The 21602-nt window shown below is 45.1% G+C and overlaps 1 protein-coding gene across 1 annotated transcript in view; it reads left to right on the top strand.

Annotated features, from left to right (window-relative positions):
• Positions 1-21602, top strand: part of med13a (mediator complex subunit 13a) — a 66549-nt gene that overhangs the window by 26656 nt on the left and 18291 nt on the right. The window contains exons 4-9 of the mRNA XM_088907144.1: positions 10999-11144; positions 15482-15679; positions 16123-16317; positions 16596-16758; positions 17332-17442; positions 19668-20372. Of these exons, the coding sequence (XP_088763270.1) occupies positions 10999-11144; positions 15482-15679; positions 16123-16317; positions 16596-16758; positions 17332-17442; positions 19668-20372 (1518 nt within the window). The remainder of the gene's footprint in view (positions 1-10998; positions 11145-15481; positions 15680-16122; positions 16318-16595; positions 16759-17331; positions 17443-19667; positions 20373-21602) is intronic.

Raw genomic sequence — 21602 nt, 5'->3', positions numbered from 1 at the left:
GGGCAGCACTAGCGGGGTTAAAAAAACTGCTAAACCATAGCAAAGCAAAACCTAAATGCATGGTGAGATTATGTAAAAGCATGAGAATTTCAAATGCACATATACCATTCTATACTTCTTTAAAGGCTAAGAGTTACTTTTTCTGCATGCTATTGGAGTGTTGGGTCTTTATTGCTCTTTGATATTCTTACCCCCTTTTCAGTTTTTATAAGCAGTTCAAAACGTTCAGTGCTGTGAACTGAGTCCTGTGAGCTTTGCATAATTTTTAAACTTAGAAACTTGAATGCTTCTGCTTTCTTTGCTTCGCCCTGCATTAACGTGATTTTGTAACCACTTTGAGGTGCTGCTTACCATGAAGAGATGAGTCTCTAAAATGATTGATGCTGTGGTTCCTGCTTCTGTCAGGTTCTGGCTTGCTTCCACACTGCTCTTGGCTCGAGCCGGTCTGTGGTTACGAGCTGGCCTGTCGATTGGCAGACCATTCCATTGACGGGGTTGAAATGAGAGAATTGCATCAGTAATTTCTGATGCAGCCTAGATATTTTTCTTAGACTTTCTTGCACCAATTCTTCATTTCCCTTCTTAGATATCTCGATTCTCGTCTGTGACCTTTGTTTTTAGTGTAGAGTGCTTCCTGCCATCTATCTGCACGTCTCATTTTGCTTTGTGGAGTCTTTGCTTGTGATGAACCGCTGGGAAATCAATATGGATATTAGCCATGTATAAGTATGCAAAATATGCTGCTTCAACAAAAACAGGCCAGTATGCCATTTGTTTCCTCCTGATTTACATGTTGTTAGTGTGCCAAAAGCAAATCTGGCGCTATCTGACCTGGTATTTTGATACAGAAATCACACATTTTTTTAAAATGCACTAGGACTTAGATTCCAGCTTGCAGTTTTACTGGTGTTTCTAACAGTTCAGTCCAAAATTCCACCGTCTCATTCCTTGGAACTCGTTGAATAATGGCCAATTTCACACTATTGAAGTCTCAGAAGCCAATGCAAAACTCTTGTTCTGCGTGAAAGACTAGGTAAACATGAGTAATGCCATTTAATAAGCTGCATGTGGTTATTTCTTTGATTCTTCCACAGTGCACATTCTGTAGAGTGGCTTGGGTTAATGGCTTTACTGTGAGGGTTGTGCTAAAGCATGTAACTGTGTAACCGGCCACTGCAACCACGCTCCCTTTTCCTGCTGGCATTTTGGCTCTGGCCTTAAGCTTTGCAGCTGGTAGTTGTTCTTGCAACTTGAGGATGTTATTTAGATTGTATGTTATAATAAAGTTGGAACAGGATTACAGGCTGCTCCGATGTGGTCTTCAGGAGAACGTTGCTGTTAAGACAATGGGGCTGGAACAACCTCTGCACGAATGTCTGGATATATCCGAAGGCCTGAGAGATCGGTGCATTTTATTCACATTAACGCCTCTGTCGTTTCTGTACGCCAAGACCCCAAAACGTTGAGAAAAGCTGCCAGGCGTCCCAGCTCGTCTGGGCCTCGGAGGCAGCCGCTGCGGACTTGTAGCCTCGCCCGCGGGGTGGGCGCTCGGGTAAAGCCCGGCCTGTTTCGCTCCTCAGGGGGGAACCCCGGGGGGCCGTCCCGCGCCCGCCTGCCTCCGAGCTCCCTGTCCCCGCGGCCGGGGAGAAATCCGAGCTTGGGCTGTAAGTAGGACAGGACGGGATAAACAGCAGGAGCCGCGCGTCTCGGCTCACGTGACCGTCTCTTTGGAATGTCGTGTTGCTAGAGAGACCAGTGGGGGATAAATTTAGCACTTCAGATTAGAAAGTCAGGGTCTCTGCTCCCCCTCCCTCCCTCTCCCTTTCCCAGTCTGTGAGCAATTAAGGCCTCCGCACTGCCCCAGCTGCATAAAGGAAGCGCTCCCGGAGCACAGACACTGGAGCGTTTTCTTCGGCTCCCCTCCCCTCTCGGAATAATGTCAAGGCATTCTTTTCATGCCGGGCTGGTAAGTTTCATTTAACCTCCAGGCCACAGCTCAGCCTGCAGGGCCCGCAGGGATTGTCGTTGTTAATTCATCACTGCCGGGTGCCGAGCTGCTCCTGTTCACGGCACCTGTAACCGAGTGGTCAGAGTGCAGGGCCTGAGCCTCCGTGTGGGAAGAGCTAGACCCCAGCCAAACACCACTCCTGTTTTCCCTGGGACCTTGTGTTTTTTTTTTTTTCCTGTGCAAGCTTACATAACTGTGGTGTGAGCGCCAGACAGGAATGTTTGTAGTTTTACAAAATTGGAGCGAACAGGCCGTGGAAAGTATTCCACAACATGTTCCGTATTTTTGAAATCCTTTTAACACATTGCCATCTCGGTGTCCCAGCTCGGTCGCCTTCAGCTGAGGCTGTAATAAAAGGTGTCCGCTTTTCTGGTTTGAGCGGGATTGAGATCTGGCACGTTTTTAGGGAAGGGGCAAGTGGGGAATCCTGCGCTGTTTGTGAAAACTGTGTTTTGAGACCCTTTAAACATCTGCCCACATCTCCAGTACCTCCGCAAATGTGCTACAGGCTTGTAGAAGGACGCGTCTGTGCGTGCTGTTGAAGCGCGAGTTCAGTTTTGTTCAGGTGAAACCTGATCTGGTGAATGGTGGCTGGAGTGCGCCGGAGTGGAGAGAGACTCGTTACCGGCTCGGCCTGCAGCAGCAGTCTGGGGAAGCTCCCGTCTGTCCGCACCCCGCTGCAGCACAGATGATCATTGCTCCGAGCAGACTGGTCCAGAGGGGAAACTGCCTTTTCTCCTGAAGACAATCTGATGGCAGCCCTTGCTGTGCTCATTCCTCCCTGTTGTAGGTGTTAGTCTCTGTAAGTAACGGCTGATTCTGCCTGTAGTTACCAATCAATGGTGTATCTTTATTATACAATTGCCGGTTTTCTTCTCTGGTTCTGAGTGGGAGGTACAGATGTTGCATTAGGAGTGTCCCCAGGAAGAGCCATTTCGAACATTTTACTTGACATTCCTCTATTGCTCCCTTCTTCCATTCTGTTTTTTGTGGATTATATTTAATTGAAACACGAAAACGCCAGTGAGAAGCATCTGGAATAGCAATTTCCCTTCATGCAGAGATGGTTATTGCAAACTGGGGTCTAAGAGCATTTTCCTGTGTAATCAGAAAATGAAAAAAATATACTTTAATAGCTTATAGCTCTTCTGGGAGGAGGGTTGGTGTCTAAATTTCATGGGGAAAAGGAACTAAACCCACAATTGCAAGAGCAGTCATTTCCTAAAGGTTTGATTCACAGTGGATCTCGTGAATGCTTGTGGACAGTCAAGAAACATTCACTGACAGTCACAGAGCATGGAAAACAGTCACTTTTTGTACAGAACTTACAGAATCTTGGACTTCTGTAGGGAACATCTCCGTCATTGTGCTTACTGTTACGGCACATTGCCTTGCGAGAGTTCAGACTGCAGATCGGACTACAGGACCCAGTTCTGTAGAACTGGAGGATCTTTTTTGTTCTGGGGGGGGGGGGGGTATTTAGAATACTGCCTCATTTCTGCCCAGTTGGCTTTTGTTTTGAACTTGAGGAAATAAGGAGTCTTTTCATCCCATGTGTCTCAACAGAGTAGTGTGTAAAATGTGGAAAGGAGAACTGCAGTGTTCCGAGAAACGTTAAACCCCAAATTCTTCACCTAAGTGAAGCACTGAGGTTTGTCGGATTATTTGCGATGCTGTGCATCTACGCTCTCCAGGAGATTTTCTGGGACTCTGAATCCGTGGATTGAAATAGTTTTGGGTCCTGGGTGTTATTCTGAAGGCTTTTGTTTCTGGGTGTTTTCAATCAGATAGTGTCCCCACATAACATCATGCTTTGTATCTTTCATGGTTTAGCATATTCACAGGGTGATGGTCTTTCTCTCCGCAGTACATGACGCTTAAAGGCTTCAGTGTAGGTTGTGACTGTGCTGCTTGTGTCCTGGCCCTCCGCGGCAGTATGTTCCAGAGCTGGTGTTCTGACTGGGGCGGGGGGCCCTGGCGGTGGTGTGGGCCTCGTGCTATTTACACTGCAGGCTGGGACAGGGCATGGAAGTGACATCACTGCATCGGCATGCCTTTGCTTAAGGGAGAGACCCCTGGCAAGTGGAGCTGGGAAATCCTGGGCCTCTTGCAGTTTGCTGAGCTAATTAAAGTAGCATTCGTCACTGGAGCTCCTCGTTCCGGCCAGCTCAGATTCACACAGCTCGCTCAGGAGACTTCATTTCTAGTGACGTGACCGTGTAGGTGTATGGCAGAGGGATGGGAGGTCGGGCACCTCAAGCAGGTATCCGAATGCAAAGATGCTTTAAAATTTGCACTCGTAAGCTGAAATCCCTTGTCTTGTCCTGTGCAGTCTGGCGCACTGTGCTTTTTCAGACAAATTGCTCTTGGCACTGTGAGAGCAACACTAGCTACCAAGAGGTGTTTTTGAGTTTCGGTACGCGAGGCGGATGTATTTGTCTGACTTGACAAATCTGTTCTCTGTGCACAGCATGTTTCAGACTAAAATGCATACATTTGGGTAGTTTTACATGGTTTGGTAGTTTTTTTTCCCCAACCATTCTAAGAAATCAAGGTTTATTTAAGGATTTGGAAGCTTATTTGCTTGTTTCTCACGTGAGAATCCGTTATAATGCAGTTTGGTTTAGTGTTGGCTCATGTTCTTGCCTGCTGTACAAGTCCTGCTTCTCAGCCCCTGGTCTTGGGCACTCCTGTCCAGTTCGTGATCCAAGTTAAGTATCTGTGGGGGGGAGGTGGTGAAATGGAGTCAAATTGACAGCAGTCCTTGCTACAATGCAGTATTAATTTTTGTAATCAGTTATTTGAATTTGTCTGGATTGAGAATTAACCTCTTGCCATTATAGCACATCATTCCAAGTGATGATTCATGTGAGTGGTGTGTTAATGGGTGTCTTGAACTCCTTTCCGAGAAACTTGTTTTATTTGGGTGTGTAGCGGTGAACCAGCCACATTCTTCATAGTTTTAGCTGGTTGACGGTGTTAAGAATCTGAGGAATACATCCCTTTTTTCCCACCCTGCATTTGTTTCCCTCTTTTACAATAATCTGCAAAGTAGTTTTTTTGAACTGCACCTTGTGTGGGCACTGTTGATATACACTGTATGAGATGTGCCTGCTCCTTTGGGGCACTGTCCAGTACCAGTGAGGTGAAGCAGGTGGGGCTCGGCTGATCTTCCTTTCTTTGGAGGAACCTGACGCTCGGTATGGGACAGTACTAAGCGTGCTTCAATTGTATTCACAACTCTGTGCGTGGCTAGGGAAATATTTGTGCTGGCTTATGCAGATTCAAACTGTTTATCATGGGCTGTTTCTCTGTCAAAATAAAAGAAATGGGATAAATGGATTGAATTTTTTTACGCTTGTGGTATATGGACAGAATTAACAGTGAAGTGTCTGACTGCGTGGTCAGTTTTGACGCAGCCCTGAGGGTATTATGAGCAGTCTGATGTGGTTGTTGTGCACTTCTGCACTGGGCTGTTATGATCTCTTGAAGAAATGTCCCGTCTTCTGAGAATTCTTGGGTCTCTGGAATCTGTCGGAGCTCAGGGTTCTCTTAGAGCACGTACTTCAGCACTGCTCTCTGTTCCTAGTAGTCAGTCATGTCTGTGCCACTGGAATCAGTTGGAAGCTCTTTCTGGGAAAATTCTTCTTGGTATCTTTTTTTTAAAAAAAAGAACTCTTTTAATTTCAAATTAGCTGCTTTTGTAACAACCTATTAAAAGAATTAAGATTTTAACTGGGAATAAAAGGGGTATGGGCAGTGTCTTTTCAGAACTGAAGCCTTCTCTGAACATGACCACCCCTGTGTGGTTATTGTTCATAGACTGGATGAGGCATCTGATGGCAGGGGTGTGGAATCAGCCCGTCACAGTACCGTTCCTGTGACCAGAGAACACTCTGTTCAGACACTGCACTTAATCATCCGGCTTGTTCCGAAGAACAGAAAGCCTGCTAGTTTGTTTGAGCTTGAAACCATGTGCAGTTTTCAACAATAAAGGCCCTCCGCAGTCTGGAAAAGAGGTGAAGCTCATTGTGCTGCAATTTTTAGCAACTAGGAGCTGGCCTCAGTGGTTTAGATTAAGCTTCATTTTTATGTTGATAGCAGAAGTGTTTTGCATTTGAGGTTTGTCTCTGCAGTATGGCTGCAAATGAGGTTCTGGTAACAAAACCTGGCAAGTTACACAGCATAGGGGTTTCTGTGCAAGAAAAATTGTATTGGTGGGTTTATGTATTGGTTTTTGTAAATCTTTGATCGGATCACCAAAATGTATTGGCAGATGCAATGCTTTGCAAATGCTTTTGGTTTTTGTCCCCTTGTTTCTCTGTCTGTTATTAGGGCTGCTGTTCAGGAAAACTAAGGCTGTTTTAAGTCTGCCAACAGAACTGTAACCCTGAGAGCAATAAATGCTTAAGGAAGCGCTTGGAAATAAAGATTTTAAAGTTCAGGGTTTTGAAAGGCCCAATACAATATACATGAATAATTTGTAGCAATAATAAAATTTTCGTACCACTTTTATAATCTGAAAGTTTATAGCTTTATTTCTGGGGAAAAAAAGTGCTGTTGGCATTTCATCAAGCAGTTGCAGATTATTAAAAACCTATAAAAATAAGGAATTCTGTACACAATGTATGAAATATCACAGCACTACAGTTTCTTTGGTGCAGAACCAGACAGGCTGAATTTTAAACTTGAGAATAAAACAAGATTTTTAATTTTTTTTATTAGGATTTAGGGTGTCAACCCTGTCAGTCAAATTGGAGTTCCTGCGGTGGTCAGAGCTCCGTTCAGGTGTATGTTGTCGCGTGTCGGCCCGGATGAGATGTCTTACTGTGCTCTGGAAGTGGCGGTGATCCGCTCGCTCTCAACTCTCAAGGGAGCGGGGTTGTGCACGCTCAGCGTGTGTGCTCCGGCAGTTCACAGGAACAGTTCAGGAGGCTTGTAAATGTTTACAGAGAAAGACTTCCCCTTTTATCTAGTCCTCGTGCATCTGGCTGGCTCTGGCCTGTCAAGCAGCCTCCTCTCGCAGCGGCAGTCCGGCCCTGCCAGAGCGGAAGAGGAGGGCTCGGGTCGATTTCGGGGCGTTTCATTGGAGGAGACCGCACAGTTCAGCGGAGGAAGCAGGAAGAGGGAGGCTGCGGAGTGCAGCAGAGCGTCAGGGTGTTAAAGGACGAATGCCCCCGCTGCAATGAAACGTGTTGTTCTGCGTCTGCTTTGATTCTTTTGCCACGTGAGCTGCGTTTCCAGGATTTGAAGGCTTGTCCTCCTGGTGTCCTTTCGGTGTTTTCAGTCACGAAGGGTCCCTGTTCGCAGTCTGGCACGGAGCTTCAACAGCACGGGCTCTGGTTGTCTGCGCCCACATGGGTGACGTCCTTTCCCCTCTCTGAGAGACAGAGGGCAGCACCCCAGTGCCAGCTTGCAGGACAGCTTCGGAACGAAAGCTCGTCTTGTCAGTTTTAAGGGCTTTCTTTTCCTCTTTGCTTCTGGGAAGTCTGCAGGTGCTTAAAGAACAATGCATAGTCGGAGGCTATGAGGACATGCTGGTGTCACAGGTTGCATTCCAGAATGCCTGACGTTGAGCTTGCCAGCAGGGTAGCGTTTTGCTTATTTGCATTTCACAGGCAATGAGGGGAAAAACCGAATTCTGCACAGACTCGCTTGGGGATTCCTCCTCCACTAATCTCCTTCAACTGGCATTTTTTTAATATGCTGCTGCCTGCAGAGATCATTGAAAACCTTTTTTTGTTTGGCTTTTCTTACAAGTGAACAAAAGGAATTCGTAACTGGGGTATAAGTTCATAGAACATCCTGTTCTACCTGCCGGTGCTCTTTACAGTGGAAGCGAGCCCTCGGTGCTCATGACAGCTCGATTACGCTTTGAAAATGTGCTTCCCAGCTGTTCAGAGGCCATGTCAAGAGGGGCAGTTGGTGACTGAGCCATCACCTGATGTCACTTGTAATGAACTGTCTGCACTGCTGTGTAACACATCTAAATGCGTAGGACTGATTGCACTCTAGCTTTTGGCTGTTTCTGTATTGGCATAAGAGAATTGCTTCTCTTTTAAAGCTTTGCTTTAACCTTGGCATCAATTTATTGTGGAGTATAAAATCTTAAGACTGGGATAGAAATTGGCATTTTGTTTTGCAAATTCTTTGCAGAGTTTGAAGACTCCGTTTGGTCTATAGAGTGACCTCAAGTTGATGTCTGGGGTGTTCTCAGTCCATTAGCAGGTTGGATCATCTGTGTGGTGGAGGGGCTGTTGGTGTGGTTCCAAATAGGACTCATTTGCCTCTCCTGTTGTATCGTTTTTGTTCGGAACCTTCTCAAGGTATCCCCATCCTGAGGGCATATACAGCGTCAAACTAATGAACCTTAGGCTCCGACAGAAGGAAGTGTCTTAAAGAACTGTCCTACATGCTCCGGCTGGCTGTTGAAGTCGTCCTGATCCTTGTTCGGTGGAGCAAGAGGCCACACTCCTCTGCAAGTCATGTTTGAGTTATTGATATCGGGGCCTGTTGCTACAGTGTGTTCTTGCCTACTGTGTGAGGTTCTGTTGTGTAGCGTTTCCCCTTGCTTACAGAGGGGGTATCATTTTTGATCGGTAAAATAAAACTTTCATGCTAGTATTTTGTGATTGTAATTGAAAGGTGTAGTTTGTACGCAAGCTCTGCAGATGTCTGTTGCACTTTGCATGTCCTGAGAAAATGGCACAAATAAGAATCCCAGTGTACATGTACATATGGCAAAAACTTTTTACTTTAGCTATTTATTATCGTAATCATAAAGCATTCCCTTTTTTCCCCAGCGTCTCATGAAGTGGTCATTTTAGCAGAGAAACCTCAAAAATTTTGGCTCCGTTGAACTCTGATCCTGGACTTGGTTTTGAAGAATTTTCTATGAGTCTGTCAGCTGCCAAAAACACTTGTTTACAGAATTGAGTTTACATCTGCTGTTTGAGCTGTGCAGATCTTTTGTCCTTGGGGGACTTGTGTGTGTAAGGAGGGGGGGTTTACAGTTTTAAGCTGGTCACTTGCCAACATAACTTGTTGACATTCTCTTAAAAGGAAAACAAAGACCCCCACACACACTTAAAGAGGTGACCAGAGAATCCATATCAGAAAAGATTACTGTTAATGTGATGAGCTGTGTGTAACACAGGTTCTGTCTTTTGATGTGTTTGATATGTAGGGTTTACGTTTAAACATTCTGGAGTTTCCCCACAAGTTACCTGCTTTTGTTTGTAACTTGCTCTGTCTGACCTTAATGTTAAACTCAAAACCAGGAGCGATGTCTGCACACTCTCAATGCAGGGCTGATGGGCTTCCGAGCTGTGGAAGAAAACGTACTCAAGGCAACCGGCTTTGACAAACAGCCCCCAGCTTACAGTGGCTTTAACAAGCTCTGCATTCCCTGGAAGGAGATTTTCCAAGAAGGCAGTTGTTCTCAATGAGCTGCCTTACAGCTGGTTTTGCCTTGTAGGAATGAAAGCAGAGTATGGGCACTGCTGTCTAAACACTTCACGTTTGCTTTCCAACCAATGCAGTTGTTTTGTTTGCCCTTATCTTCAGTTTCAGTGTCAGATCATTTAAAGAGACCATTCCACAGTGACATGGACCGTCCTGCTGCAGAGATTGGTTTGTTTCCATTATTCTTCTCTTGCTTTTCTTGGGTTTGTGCGGCTTCTTCTTAGTATTATGTTGGAGTACGTTTTTGTTTTAGCGGAATTGGGCTATATAAAACCGCAGAATGTGCATTAGCTACCGTAGGGCTCAGATATTGTAAGCCAAATAGGTAAAGCTTTTAAATGGCCTGTGAGCACATTTAATTTATAACTGACGCGTGGTTTTGGAAAACTTCCGAAAAAGATCAGATTTCCTCCAGACTGCAGCCCCCTTTCCTTCGAGTATCCTTGCCAGTTTTTCAAAGCTCACCTCATTCCTACTAACTTTTAGCCAGACGTGCTCCCAGGAATGATTCTGACTTTTTTTTTAGTCCAGGTAGAGTTCCTGCTATATACGCCTGCCGTTGAGAGCAGTGAGAGTTTTGTAATTTGAAGTGATGGAGTGACTCTACGGTGTCGTCAGTGGTGTTTCTGCAGCTCTGTGTGCGACATCTTCGGATAGAGGCGCAGTTTCTAACAGTGTATCTCACGCAAGAGTCTGGGTATGAGCAAGGCGCTTGTGGACGTCTGCTAAACGCTGACCTTTGCTATTCATAGACGAGCTACATGCTTAGCTGAATCTGTTCTGTAATTAAATTCTACATCTTTATGGTATTTTCTTTCTGTATATTTGTTTAACGTACGGTTGATTTTAGGGAAAGGTGGAAACTTTGTCAAGATGGACTCAGCTTGCCATGTAAAAACTTAAACAGTAACACACAGGAATGCAGACAACACAGGCACTTGTCTGAATTTTATTCTCTGGCTTAATACTCTGTATTGCAGCTGTGGATAAATATTAACCTCAAAGCTGTTGCAGAGCAGGAGTGCTGTTTTCTGTGCTCCTGCTGGCCATGGCTGTGTCTGCTGTGGACACTGAACGCTTTAGATGAATCAGTATTCTCTTTCCAATTAGCGCTCTCAACAAGAGCATTAACGAGGCTGGAGTTGAGGACTTGTTTATAAAGTGTACTTGTAGTCTTGTATTCTGATCACGGTTTACAAAGATTTATTCAAATCCCCTCCTGCACCTCAATTTGTTTTATATGTGGTTTAATATGTTTTTTTTATTTCCGTGCTTCTCCTAGTTTTTTTGTGGAATTTTCTGAGATCCTCACTGCTGAGCCCCTTTGCTTGAGAGAGGAAATTATAACAACATTATAACCCTGGGGGATTTGCATGCCCTGATGACTGATCGCTCGCCGCTGTGTTTTTGTGTGTCTGTTTTGTCTTGGTGTGCATTTTGTTTTAGTTTTTGAGGCTGGGACAAAAGGAATTGCTGCATCCTGAATGTAGAGGTTGACCCTGCCTGTTTGTGCGTTTCCTCCACAGCGAACACCTGTCCTGCGCCTTCACTTTCTTTCTGCACGGAGACAGCAACGTGTGCACCAGTGTGGAGATCAATCAGCACCAGCCCATCTACCACCTCAGCGAGGGCCACCTCACCCTGGCGCAGCAGTCCAACAGCCCCTTCCAAGGTCAGTCAGCTGGCGCCAAGACAAGCCGGATAACTCATGTGGCAGTTCGTCTTGGAGTTAATAACCGTGCCAGAAGGCAGCAGTATGGAAAAGGCTGTCTGTTCCTCTTTTGTCCTACTTCATGCTTTTTAATGTGTGTATATATAATGTATAATGTAACAAGTAATGGGTTTATTCCATGCTCAAAACACAAGTGTTTTATTTTTTTTCTCTTTTCAGCAGGGAATAAACCTATTACTTGTTCCTTTGCAGCCTACGCATGCGACGCTCTGTGAAGCAAAGCAAGAGTACAAATAAGTTTTATACTTGAGCATCATTTGGTATCTACAAAAACAAAATACTCGACCCCTGAAACTCGGATGAGCACAGGAATGTATCTGCATTGTGGTACTGAAAAAATTCCATTATGGAATACAAGAAAAGTGAGAGCTAAGGGCTTTTGATGTTGCAGGGTTTTTAGTGCATAGTACTCTAACAAAGCGTTTTATAAATCTGCCTTTTTCGTTTAGCTACAGCAGTCAGAAGTAGTTAAAACAACCAGACAGAGAGAATAAATAATGCAACAAATTAAATGCATGTAGATACCCATAATTTTAGATGAATGTCTGAAATGCAATGTAATGACTTTGTTATTTTGCTTTAGGAAAACAAGTGGTTATAGAAACGTCTCAAGCTGCGTTTTTTTTTTCCCCACTCTGTTTCATTCTCAACTAGGCTGCTGTGATTGTGATCCACTCTAGTATGGTTCGCACTGTGCCCCTTTCTTAAGAAAGCTGTATAGCCAAGTCGCATCTCTGCAGGGATGCATTTGCAAAAGGAGTGACTCGCACCAAACTTTCCTGCATCAGAATTCCTATATGGGTATTTGGGGTGGAAGCTCTTAGGACCTTTTCCAGCAATATTCTGGCTTATTACTTTTCACTGTTTGTGTTCTAGTTTAGGGGTTCTGCACTTTATAGATGCAATTGTTTTTTTTGGTTTCCAGCTGTAGATAAATAGCCCAGTAACGAATCTCATTTCTCTGCGAAATGTATTTTTCCTGCAGGGCGAATGATGCCATTATCCTTCCCCTTTATTGTTGCTTATCGGTGATTGTATTCCACTTCAAATGTTTTCCTGCTCAGATCGTGCGTGTTGCCAGCCCTCGATAAATACTGCACGGATAGGTCTCATGAAACTGTGCAGGGCAATGCTATGCATGTAAATAGTTTGTCTAAGCTGTTTTTTAGTATGAAGCAGTGTATCGATGTGTTGCTGGGACTGGAGGCTGAGACCCGAGTTAAATGGCTAGTAATGACTTGATTTTTAATGGCTATTTAGGTTAATGTTATAAACCTTTAAGACCAGAGTAGGACTGTCTGTTTTGCAGATCAGTAAAATCTATTGGCTGAAAGGCAGACCTCCCACAATGGATTAAAGAAGTATCTATAGCACATGTTCATGGTGACATACAGTGCACAGTCACGGTATATAAAGTGGTCACAATGATATTGTGCGTGCAGGTGTGCTTTTTGGCAGTTGTTTCTTGGCTGTGCTTCCAGATGTATCTAAAAGAGATCAGCAAGGAAAATCACAGATCAGTAAATTAGATCACATTGCTTGAATGTCATCACATCTTTCTCTGTATGAAAAAAGTGAAAAATATTCCTGTTTAAAGATGTGAATGCTAGTGTAGATAAGACCGTCGCTTGTGGGTTATGCTTTTCCTAAATCTTTTTTTACAGCGCTTTTCAAAAATCAGCCTAAAAATAGCACATTAGAGCACCAACTATAACCCCCATTATGTTAAAATGTTCACACAGCAACTCTATCAGATAAATACAGTAAATACCAGGAAGGTCTGTTTCTGTGCCCTAGGGATGACTGGCTTAAAAGCAAGTAAGAAAAAAAATTGGTTTCATGATTGTAAAGACCATTTTTGGTATGCTTTGTGTGGTGTAAGTTATGAGGCATATAGCTCTTTTTTTTCTGGAAATGACCCCATAAAACGCAGTGCAGATGTAATGAACTCATAGCTCATTTAGCCTATCGTTTGTATTTGATATGCTGTGTAGAGCTGAATTTCCATATTTGCATTGCATGAATTTGATTGTTGCCTGGCTTGGTGTTTTGAAAAGCAATTGCACAAGATAAAATGATTTCTGCCTTTAATTAATGTTAATGTGATTGCGCTAACCATTTATTGGAATGTGGTCTGCTTATGGCATAGCTATGCTTAGCAATGCAAATGACAGACCCCACAGGTTGTGAATACTGGGGTACTCTCCTGTTCATCAGTTTTTTATGTTCAGCATTTTTAAATGATTGGTTTGATACAAATCTAGAATGTGTCAAGATAATGTACTTTGAGAAGGTTGCCAGTGTGGTGTATTTAACAGTTTCTCCTTTGACTTCTTGTCTTTGTTTGCCTAAGAGAACTGACCTTGACCTAGCATGTAGGAGAGTGCTTTGCTTTAGTGACAAAGAAGTAGAAACATACAGGATTATAATGGCGTTTGCTGAGAACTGAAAGCAGGAAAAAGAAAACGGGCCTGTTTTCCAGCCTGTTTTATTAGTAGTCTATAGCCGCAGTGATCTCATCACGCTGGGTTCTTGAATGGTTCTGACAAGTAAACAGCAGCAGCATGGCTGGGCACATTGTTCCCCTCATCCCTTGCTCTGTAGAGAACAGCTCAGGTTTGCTGTCCGGTCCTGCTGTGTCTGTTGAGCCTGAGGTAGCTGGGGCTTAGTTAATCCCCCTTTCAAAAACCTTGGGTAAATCTTCCCGAAGAATTATTTGCCCTAGCAGGAAGAAACTTTTAGCATTTTCTGAGCATGTGAATAACAGAGCAGCCTTTCCACTTTTGCTAGAATTCCCTATGACCACACAGTGGAGTTTACAAGCCTTTAGAATAAAAAGGAAGGCGGTGAAGAGCTGGCGATACCACACTTAAACAGCAGCACGAGTGGGTTGCTGTGTTTTAAGTTGTCCCCTTTTGTGATAATTGAAGGGCCCCTGATAGGCACAAAAACAACTTTCTTCAGGTAACTTCTCCATTGTGCTCGACATTTTTTTCATCCACTGTTTCTGTAGTGAGCGGTTGCAGTGAGAATTGTAACAACCGCCCACATTGTATGACTGGGCCAGTTAAAACTTAGTATAGCACATGATCATGGCTGTACTTTTATGTACAGTATATCTGGGATCCCTCAGATACAGACTCATCCTTAGTTGTGTGTCTATATTATTATTTCTGTTTATAGAGATCCCAGCCCCCAGCTGTAGTTGTAGTGTTGTGAATCAAAGCAAGAGGATCAGTAGCTTCTCTCCCAAATGCATTCCCTTCATTTTTACCACACCAGATATCCAATTAAAAAAAAAACACTTCATAGATTCCAAGTGAATTATTTCTCCCTATTTTAAAACTGACAACATAATCCTGGTGGATGCTCGGTGTATTGTGCTTGAGCTGGTAATAGATGAGCAATAAGAAAATTTAACTTTCTTCTGGCTTAAGGTCTGGGGTCTTGTCAGGATGATGGTGATTTGTGCACGGTAACTCCTTTATCCCTGGGGGATTCTTTGCAGTTGCTTTTCACAGGGAATACCGTACAATACAGGGATCATTTACAGGCAGACAGAGCTTTCCGCTTTTCTTAGCTGGCGTCCCCCCTAGGAATGAGGCAAATGAAAGGAGAATATGGTGCTTTGATTCTCTCCTTATTTTTATGAATCTTAGCCTGGAAGCACAGACACAGCATGTTAAACAGAGCCATGAAGACTAATGCTGATTTTCTAGGTTCGTTTTGGTCAGCCCACCGAGGGGTTATAGATCAATAACATAGGCTAGGAATTGGGCTTTAGCATTGTAATAGCAGCGACAGATAGGTATGGAGGCCTCTTACAGAGCCGGAAGGAAACAATCCCTATGATTAATTTTTTTTAAAAAACATCCCTTTTGTACGCCCTGCAGTGATTTGTGTTCTGCGGAGGTCTGCGGTGTTATTTCCTGTGATCAGACTGTTTTCTATAAGTGTTTCAGAAGGCTGTTTAATTTAAAGGTCAATGGTAGTTAGAAGCACATTCCTAAAATGTAAATCTCAGAAAGCTTTTGGTATGCTCTCATCTGGACAGTCCTATTTTAAGTCTTGGTAATTCCTGCCATCCATCTGGTTTATTTCTGATGTCTTGTAAGATCTGCATACTTCACTCCTGCAATGCCCACCAAAGAAATGTATTCTGATTGAGCCCAGAGCTGAGGGCGACACTATTGGGGGGGGTTGAACTGTGGCAGTGGCTGTTGCCTTATCTTCGTGTCTGCTGATGTTTTTTTTGTGTGTGTCGCTCTGGTTTCCAGTAATTCTGAGTCCGTTTGGTTTGAATGGGACCCTGACTGGCCAGTCATTCAAGCTGTCGGACCCCCCCACTCAGAAGCTGATCGAGGAATGGAAGCAGTTCTACCCCATCAGCCCCAGTTCCAAGGAGAGCTCCGAGGACAAGCCGGATGACATGGACTGGGAGGACGACTCCCTGGCGGCGGTGGAAGTCCTCGTGGGTAAGAGACTGGCAGTTGTGGGCGACGCGGCCAGCAGGTCTCCCTGTGCTTGTAATGATCCCCAGAACGTATGATTTGCAGCACATTTTTGTCATTTCCCTGCATGTTTTTGCATAGATCAACTGTTAAAAACCTACCTGAGTCATTCTCTGTAACTGTTCATTTTAAATCCTGACAAATGTTTTACACAGATGATTACTGTTGGTCAAGGAGATGGACCAGTCTTTAATCTAAGAGATGTTAATAGAGGGCCATTAAGGGGAGATCGGTATGTTTTAGTACCACTAATGCAATAAAAAAGGTATCCAAGACCATTTTAATGATTTATCTCTGTAACTTGTTCATAAATGGTTGTCTGTGAGTGGGCAAAGAATATTTGATTTATTTGACTGCAGTTGTGCTTGAGCTGAAGATGCTGAAACCCACATTTTCTTCTGTTGCAGCTGGAGTTAGAATGGTCTACCCTGCCTGTCTAGTGTTGGTTCCTCAGTCAGACATCCCTGCCGTGACCCCTGTGGGGTCCTCCCACTGCACAGCTGTCTATTCGGGTGTCCACCAAGTGCCTGCTTCCACACGAGACCCCGCAATCTCGTCTGTGACCCTCACTCCACCCACCTCTCCCGAGGAAGCCCAGACAAGTAGGCCTTTCTTCACTAACTGTTCCAGCTGTCATAGAGTTTACTTTCCAGGTAGCTGACCATTATTGACAATGTAACAGAATAGTGATGCTCTAGTAGGCAGACTGGTCAGACAGGTTTTTTCCTGAAAATTCTTATTGAAGCTCAAATTTCTCTTCTCTCTGCACAGGAGGTTTACTTCAAATACTACGCGTTGCCTGAGATAGGGGCACCCCTATGGATGGTGCTGTTGCTGTATTCATTTCCCTTTTTTTACGCGTTTTTTTCAAATCTTGCAGTGGATTCCCAGTCAGCCCAGAAGTGGGTGAAGTTTTCCTCCGTTTCCGATGGCTTCAGCACGGACAGCACCAGTCACCATGGTGGCAAAATCCCACGCAAGCTGGCCAGCCAGGTGGTGGACAGGGTGTGGCAGGAGTGCAATATCAACCGAGCTCAGAACAAGTACGTTACCGACTCGTTGCCCTCTTATTCTCTGTGGTTTCCCTGACACCATTATGTCATTCCTAGGGGAAACATTCCTCCCTCAAAGTTTTTTTTGAGACGTTTGAAATCTCCTCCTCCTGGGTTCATGGCTAGACCACCTTCACTGCATGGGCAGGAATGAGGATCCACCCGACAGAAACATTCATCTTTTGACATGGTGCAAACTCTTCATGCCTTACCAGGAGAATTGGCACCAGTTGGAGAAGCAGTACTCCTCTCGTTGACTTGAAACGTACAGGAACATTGCTAGTTACTGGAATTGCATTTTGCCCAGAACTGAGACACCTGTGGCTGACTAATTCCCATCACAGTGCCAATTGTGTGTCCATTTGGGAAATCCCATTCATAGTTGGCTCTTGACGTGGAGCGGTTTCAAACCAATAACATCTGCGTCAGAGGGAATCCCCTGTGCTATGACTGAGCACAGTTCCTGACTGAGCCCAGCGGTCTGCTCTTAATGGCTTCAGGTGGCTATCGTCAAGAGCCGCGAATGGTCATTCGTCCCGACTGATCATTTTCATTATGTTTCAGGCGGAAATTCTCTGCCACTACAAATGGTACCTGTGAAGATGAATCGACTGACAAAGCTGGATCCTGGGATTTTGTTGACCCAACACAAAGGTCAAATTGCAACTGTTCAAGGTATGACTCAGAGCAGAGGGGCCTTGTGAAATGTGAAAATGCACAGGTGGTGCATGTGTGTTGTCCCATAAATCTTAGCAAAGAAATAATTTAGTGTTTAAAGTAATTTTAAGAGAAGTTGGTTGACTTCAAGTTTTCTTGAGAATCATTGCTGTTTCGACATGCAGCTTGAGGCTCGTCTCAAAAGTAAGAAGTTAGAGCCGATGTCTTCTCGATTTCATGTGTTCCACCTCTTGTTTTTTGTGTCACGCTGGTGTGGATGAAGTTTGGGGTAAATGAGGCACTGTGGAATGAGGAACTTTGAAAGAAAAATGGCCGCCGTGACAAACAGTGGTGTAGACTGGAATGTTTTGTGGCAGGCTCAGCAGATTTGCGCTGCTGCGATGCAAAATTGAGTGCAGTTGTTCTGGAGTGTGCTACATGCGTTGCTGCTGACTGACGACTTGACAGACATGAGAATGTGGAAGCGTTCCACATTCAGTGCACAGGCAATCTGCCAGCTGGGCTGTGCCATTACACCTCTCCAGGCATATAGTCAACAGCTTTGGTAGGGGAATGTATATTGGGTACAGCTATGAGCTGAAGATAGGGCAGTACATAGGCTGTTTAATGGGGATAGCTCTAATAATTCTCCCTGTCTTTTGATTCATTAGGACATTGTAGGGTTAGCCCTGGGAAAGGCCCTTACTTCCTCCCATCTTACACTGTTACACTTGCATTAAAGCAGTTTCTTAAATGCTATTACAGGATACGGTCATGTACATTGTTTTAGTCACTGGAGTGTAGAATCATACATCGGGAAGTAAAACAAAAGTCAGGCTTTGATATACCACATTAAAAGAGTTCATGCATACAAGGTACCTTTACTCTATGCATGTGCATCTTCAAGTTAGATTTGGGAAAAAAACAGATTTCCTCTTCTGCTTCAAAAAAAAGGTGCGAGAGTTTTATGTCCATGTTTTGTAAAAACCGTGCTCTTTTTCCCTGGGGCAAACTCTTTTGTTCATTGTCAACAGGGATCTCAAATTATATAGTTAAATTGAAAAGGGATCCCTTTACAAAAGCCTCCAATTAAAATAGAGGCTGAAGGCCGCCTCTCACATGTGACTGTACCTGCTGTTCCCCCTTGTAGGACCCTGGTAAAAGAGCTATTTGCTCACTACCATTCTGCCACAGATAGGCAGCTGATTGCTTCCTAATCCACTGAAGTAGTTAGCAGGACAAAAGTCTTCTGCGTCTAAGCAGGGGGAGCTTAGCTTGTAACCCTTTCACACACTGCGGCTGAGCATCAGGATTTACAGACATTTGCTCAACTAAAAACATTGCCTCAAGACTTTAATATAATAAGCAAGATGTATGGATTCTTGACATAATGGCTGCTTTCTTTGTGTGTTACATAGTTAATATCTTAACAGAATCATGAATGGAGAGGGATAAAGAATTATTTGGATTTTTGCCCCTTGATACCAATTTTTTGCAGCAAAGACAGTTTCCATAAAATCCGTGCCTTAGCTAGCAGATTGGTTTGTCATTATGAAGCCATTTTTTCACTCCATGAACCCCACCGTCTCTGCTGCTTTACACTGGTGCCTTATGAGCAACTGTGAGGGGACGATTTAATTATTTGATTCTATTAAATCAGCAGGGCATGCATTGAAATTTCACACAAGTGAAAGAAGAAATGTGAAAAGATCTTACTGTGTGGTTTATATTATTGGTAGGGTGGGCTTCCTGTACAGGTTGAAAGCCACAGGGGTACAAATATATTAAAATAAGCAGTAAACGTTTTTCACAATTGGTACATCGTCCATCTAATGCAGATCATGAGGATTCGGCTGTTTGAGGCTGTCTAGGTGTGTGGCTCAATGATTAAAGGATTAACATCTGCATTCCTGAAGATTGCCAAAAGGCCATACACATGACCAGCGGTTTTTGCACTGTATCCCAAAAATATTCGAAGCACTCTCCCACAGAACTTGGCAGAAAAAAGTTGGTGCAGTTGACAAAGGAAAACACGCTGCTGGCTCAGTGAAATTTCCCAACACAGCACCACACACTGACTGAGACCTGCCCACGGGAGCAGCAGTTTCCGGTGGCCGCAGTAAAACCAGTTCTTGGACTGTTAGTGTTGCCATACAGCGCCTGACATGGCGAAAGTTTCTAGAGAAGAATAATGCTTTTGAGATGAGGAGTGTAAAAAACATTCATGTCTTTGTTTCCCTCAGGCATAAAAACTTGAAGCAGAGAGCTGGCAGTACCCCAGGACAGCCGCAGGCAGCTGGCCAGCCCCCCCAGCCTCCCCCCAAGCACAAGGCGGTGGAGAAACCTGAGAAGGGCGAGAAGCAGCAGAAGAGGCCTCTCACCCCCTTCCACCACCGCACTTCCATCTGCGAGGACGTGTCCATGGAGCCCGACGCCACCGGCCAGCGCCTGGGCATGAGGGCGCAGGACGGGCCGGGCCGCTTCTCCGGCCTGCGGCCCGCCGACGTGGTCGCCGCGGCCAAGACCCCCCAGCTCCACGGCCCCCCCGAGATCGCCGGCTCGCCCCCTCCCCCGCCGCTGAGCCCCCACCCCTGCGAGCGGGGCGAGGAAGGGGGCGAGCCCCTGAAGAACCCCGCCACCCCGCACAGCCAACACTTCTACCAGCCCGCCCCCGAGCCCTGCCTGGTCCCCCAGAAACCTGCCGAGGACCCCCGCCTGGACCCCCTGGCCCAGCCCTTCCCCCCGGCCTACTCCGAGGCGATGGAGCCCACTGTGTACGTTGGGGCGGCTGTCAGCCCCGACGAGGATAATGCCCACGCGCCCTGGAAGTTCTTCATCCTGCCGAGGAAGAAGGACTCGGACTTCGCGCCACCCCAGCTACCCGGAGACAAACTGCGGGACGACCTGCCAGGAACGGGAAGTCAGGACAGCATCGTGTCGGTCACAGAGTGAGTACACTGCCCTTCCACAGCTCGACCAGCCCCCCACAGTCCCCCATTCCCCCCCCCCCCCCCCCGGCCGGCAGCTTCAGCAGCACCTGGAGCACGAGGGGCAGCAGGGCAGGATGGTTTTCAGATGCCTGCTAAGAGGTGGTGCAGTTATTCATTGGTCAGATTTGTTTCTGTTGGATCCGGAATGGATTGTTTTGTAGTCTTGTTAAATATTAAAATGTCATGCCGCCCCTAATTCTGCAGTCACCATGGGTAGTGGCGTGCGGACAGGCAAAACATGAGTGACCACGGTTGTCCAAATTTCACTGATGTGATTTAACAAGGTCAGTTGTTTTATTCCTGCGGCTTCAGGAATGGAAGTAGAGGTTTCGCCCTGTTACTACTGTTTCCATATTGTTAATCAGACTCATCAGTGTAGATTAAACATGAATATAGCCCATGAGTAACTTAAGACAAGGTTTCAACCCCTGTAGTCCAGCCCCTGATTTCAAGAGAGAGCACCCCAGAGAGAAGGCTGTGGGGTCCAGTTTGTTGTTCGCTGTGTTCTGGGGAGTGCTTAGCATGCATGGCACCTTGTTCTAAAGTGTATCCAAGCACCTTGTAGTGGCGTTGCAACAAGCTGGAGATGAAATCTAGGTAATTTGGTTGTTTCTTGGAAAATGGTGGCAGCCCAGGTGCTTCGGAAAAATCTTCGATTCTTCTGATTGGAATTGCTGAAAGGTTATGTAGTTTTTCCAGGACCTAACTGGGCTGTTCTAATATGCGCTAATCCTTTGGCTGGCATTTTGAAAGCTCTTTAATCCTCGGAAGGGCTGCCCTGCATTTCCTTTGAACGTGAATCCCAGAGTGCGGCTTGCAGGGATTTCTTCTTGGTGTCCACACAGCCTCCTGGTTGAGGTACACCTCACAGAAACAGGAAAAACGCGTGTCCGCATTGATCCCCGAGACTCTTTGAGGGTGTTTGGCCAAAACAGTGGGGCATCTCAGTGTGAAGAACATTTACATTTTTTGGAAAGCACCATTTATTATTTCTGAGATGGACCGGTGTCCCGTCCAGGATGCATCTATCCTACCTTGAGCCCTTAGCTAGCCGGGAGAGGCTCTGGCTCCCTTGCGACCCTGAATTGGGTTATGCAATTAAATGGATGTTTATTTTTTTTCCCCTCAGTTTCACTATGAAACACAAAGCTGAATTCCTTTTTTAAAAATACCATCCACATTCTTAAA

Source organism: Atractosteus spatula, chromosome 27, assembly GCF_055471065.1.
Source record: "Atractosteus spatula isolate fAtrSpa1 chromosome 27, fAtrSpa1.hap1, whole genome shotgun sequence".
NCBI classification, from domain to species: Eukaryota; Metazoa; Chordata; class Actinopteri; order Semionotiformes; family Lepisosteidae; genus Atractosteus; species Atractosteus spatula.
The sequence above is the reverse complement of the archived record's forward strand: the minus strand, read 5'-3'. Positions and strand labels throughout refer to the sequence as shown.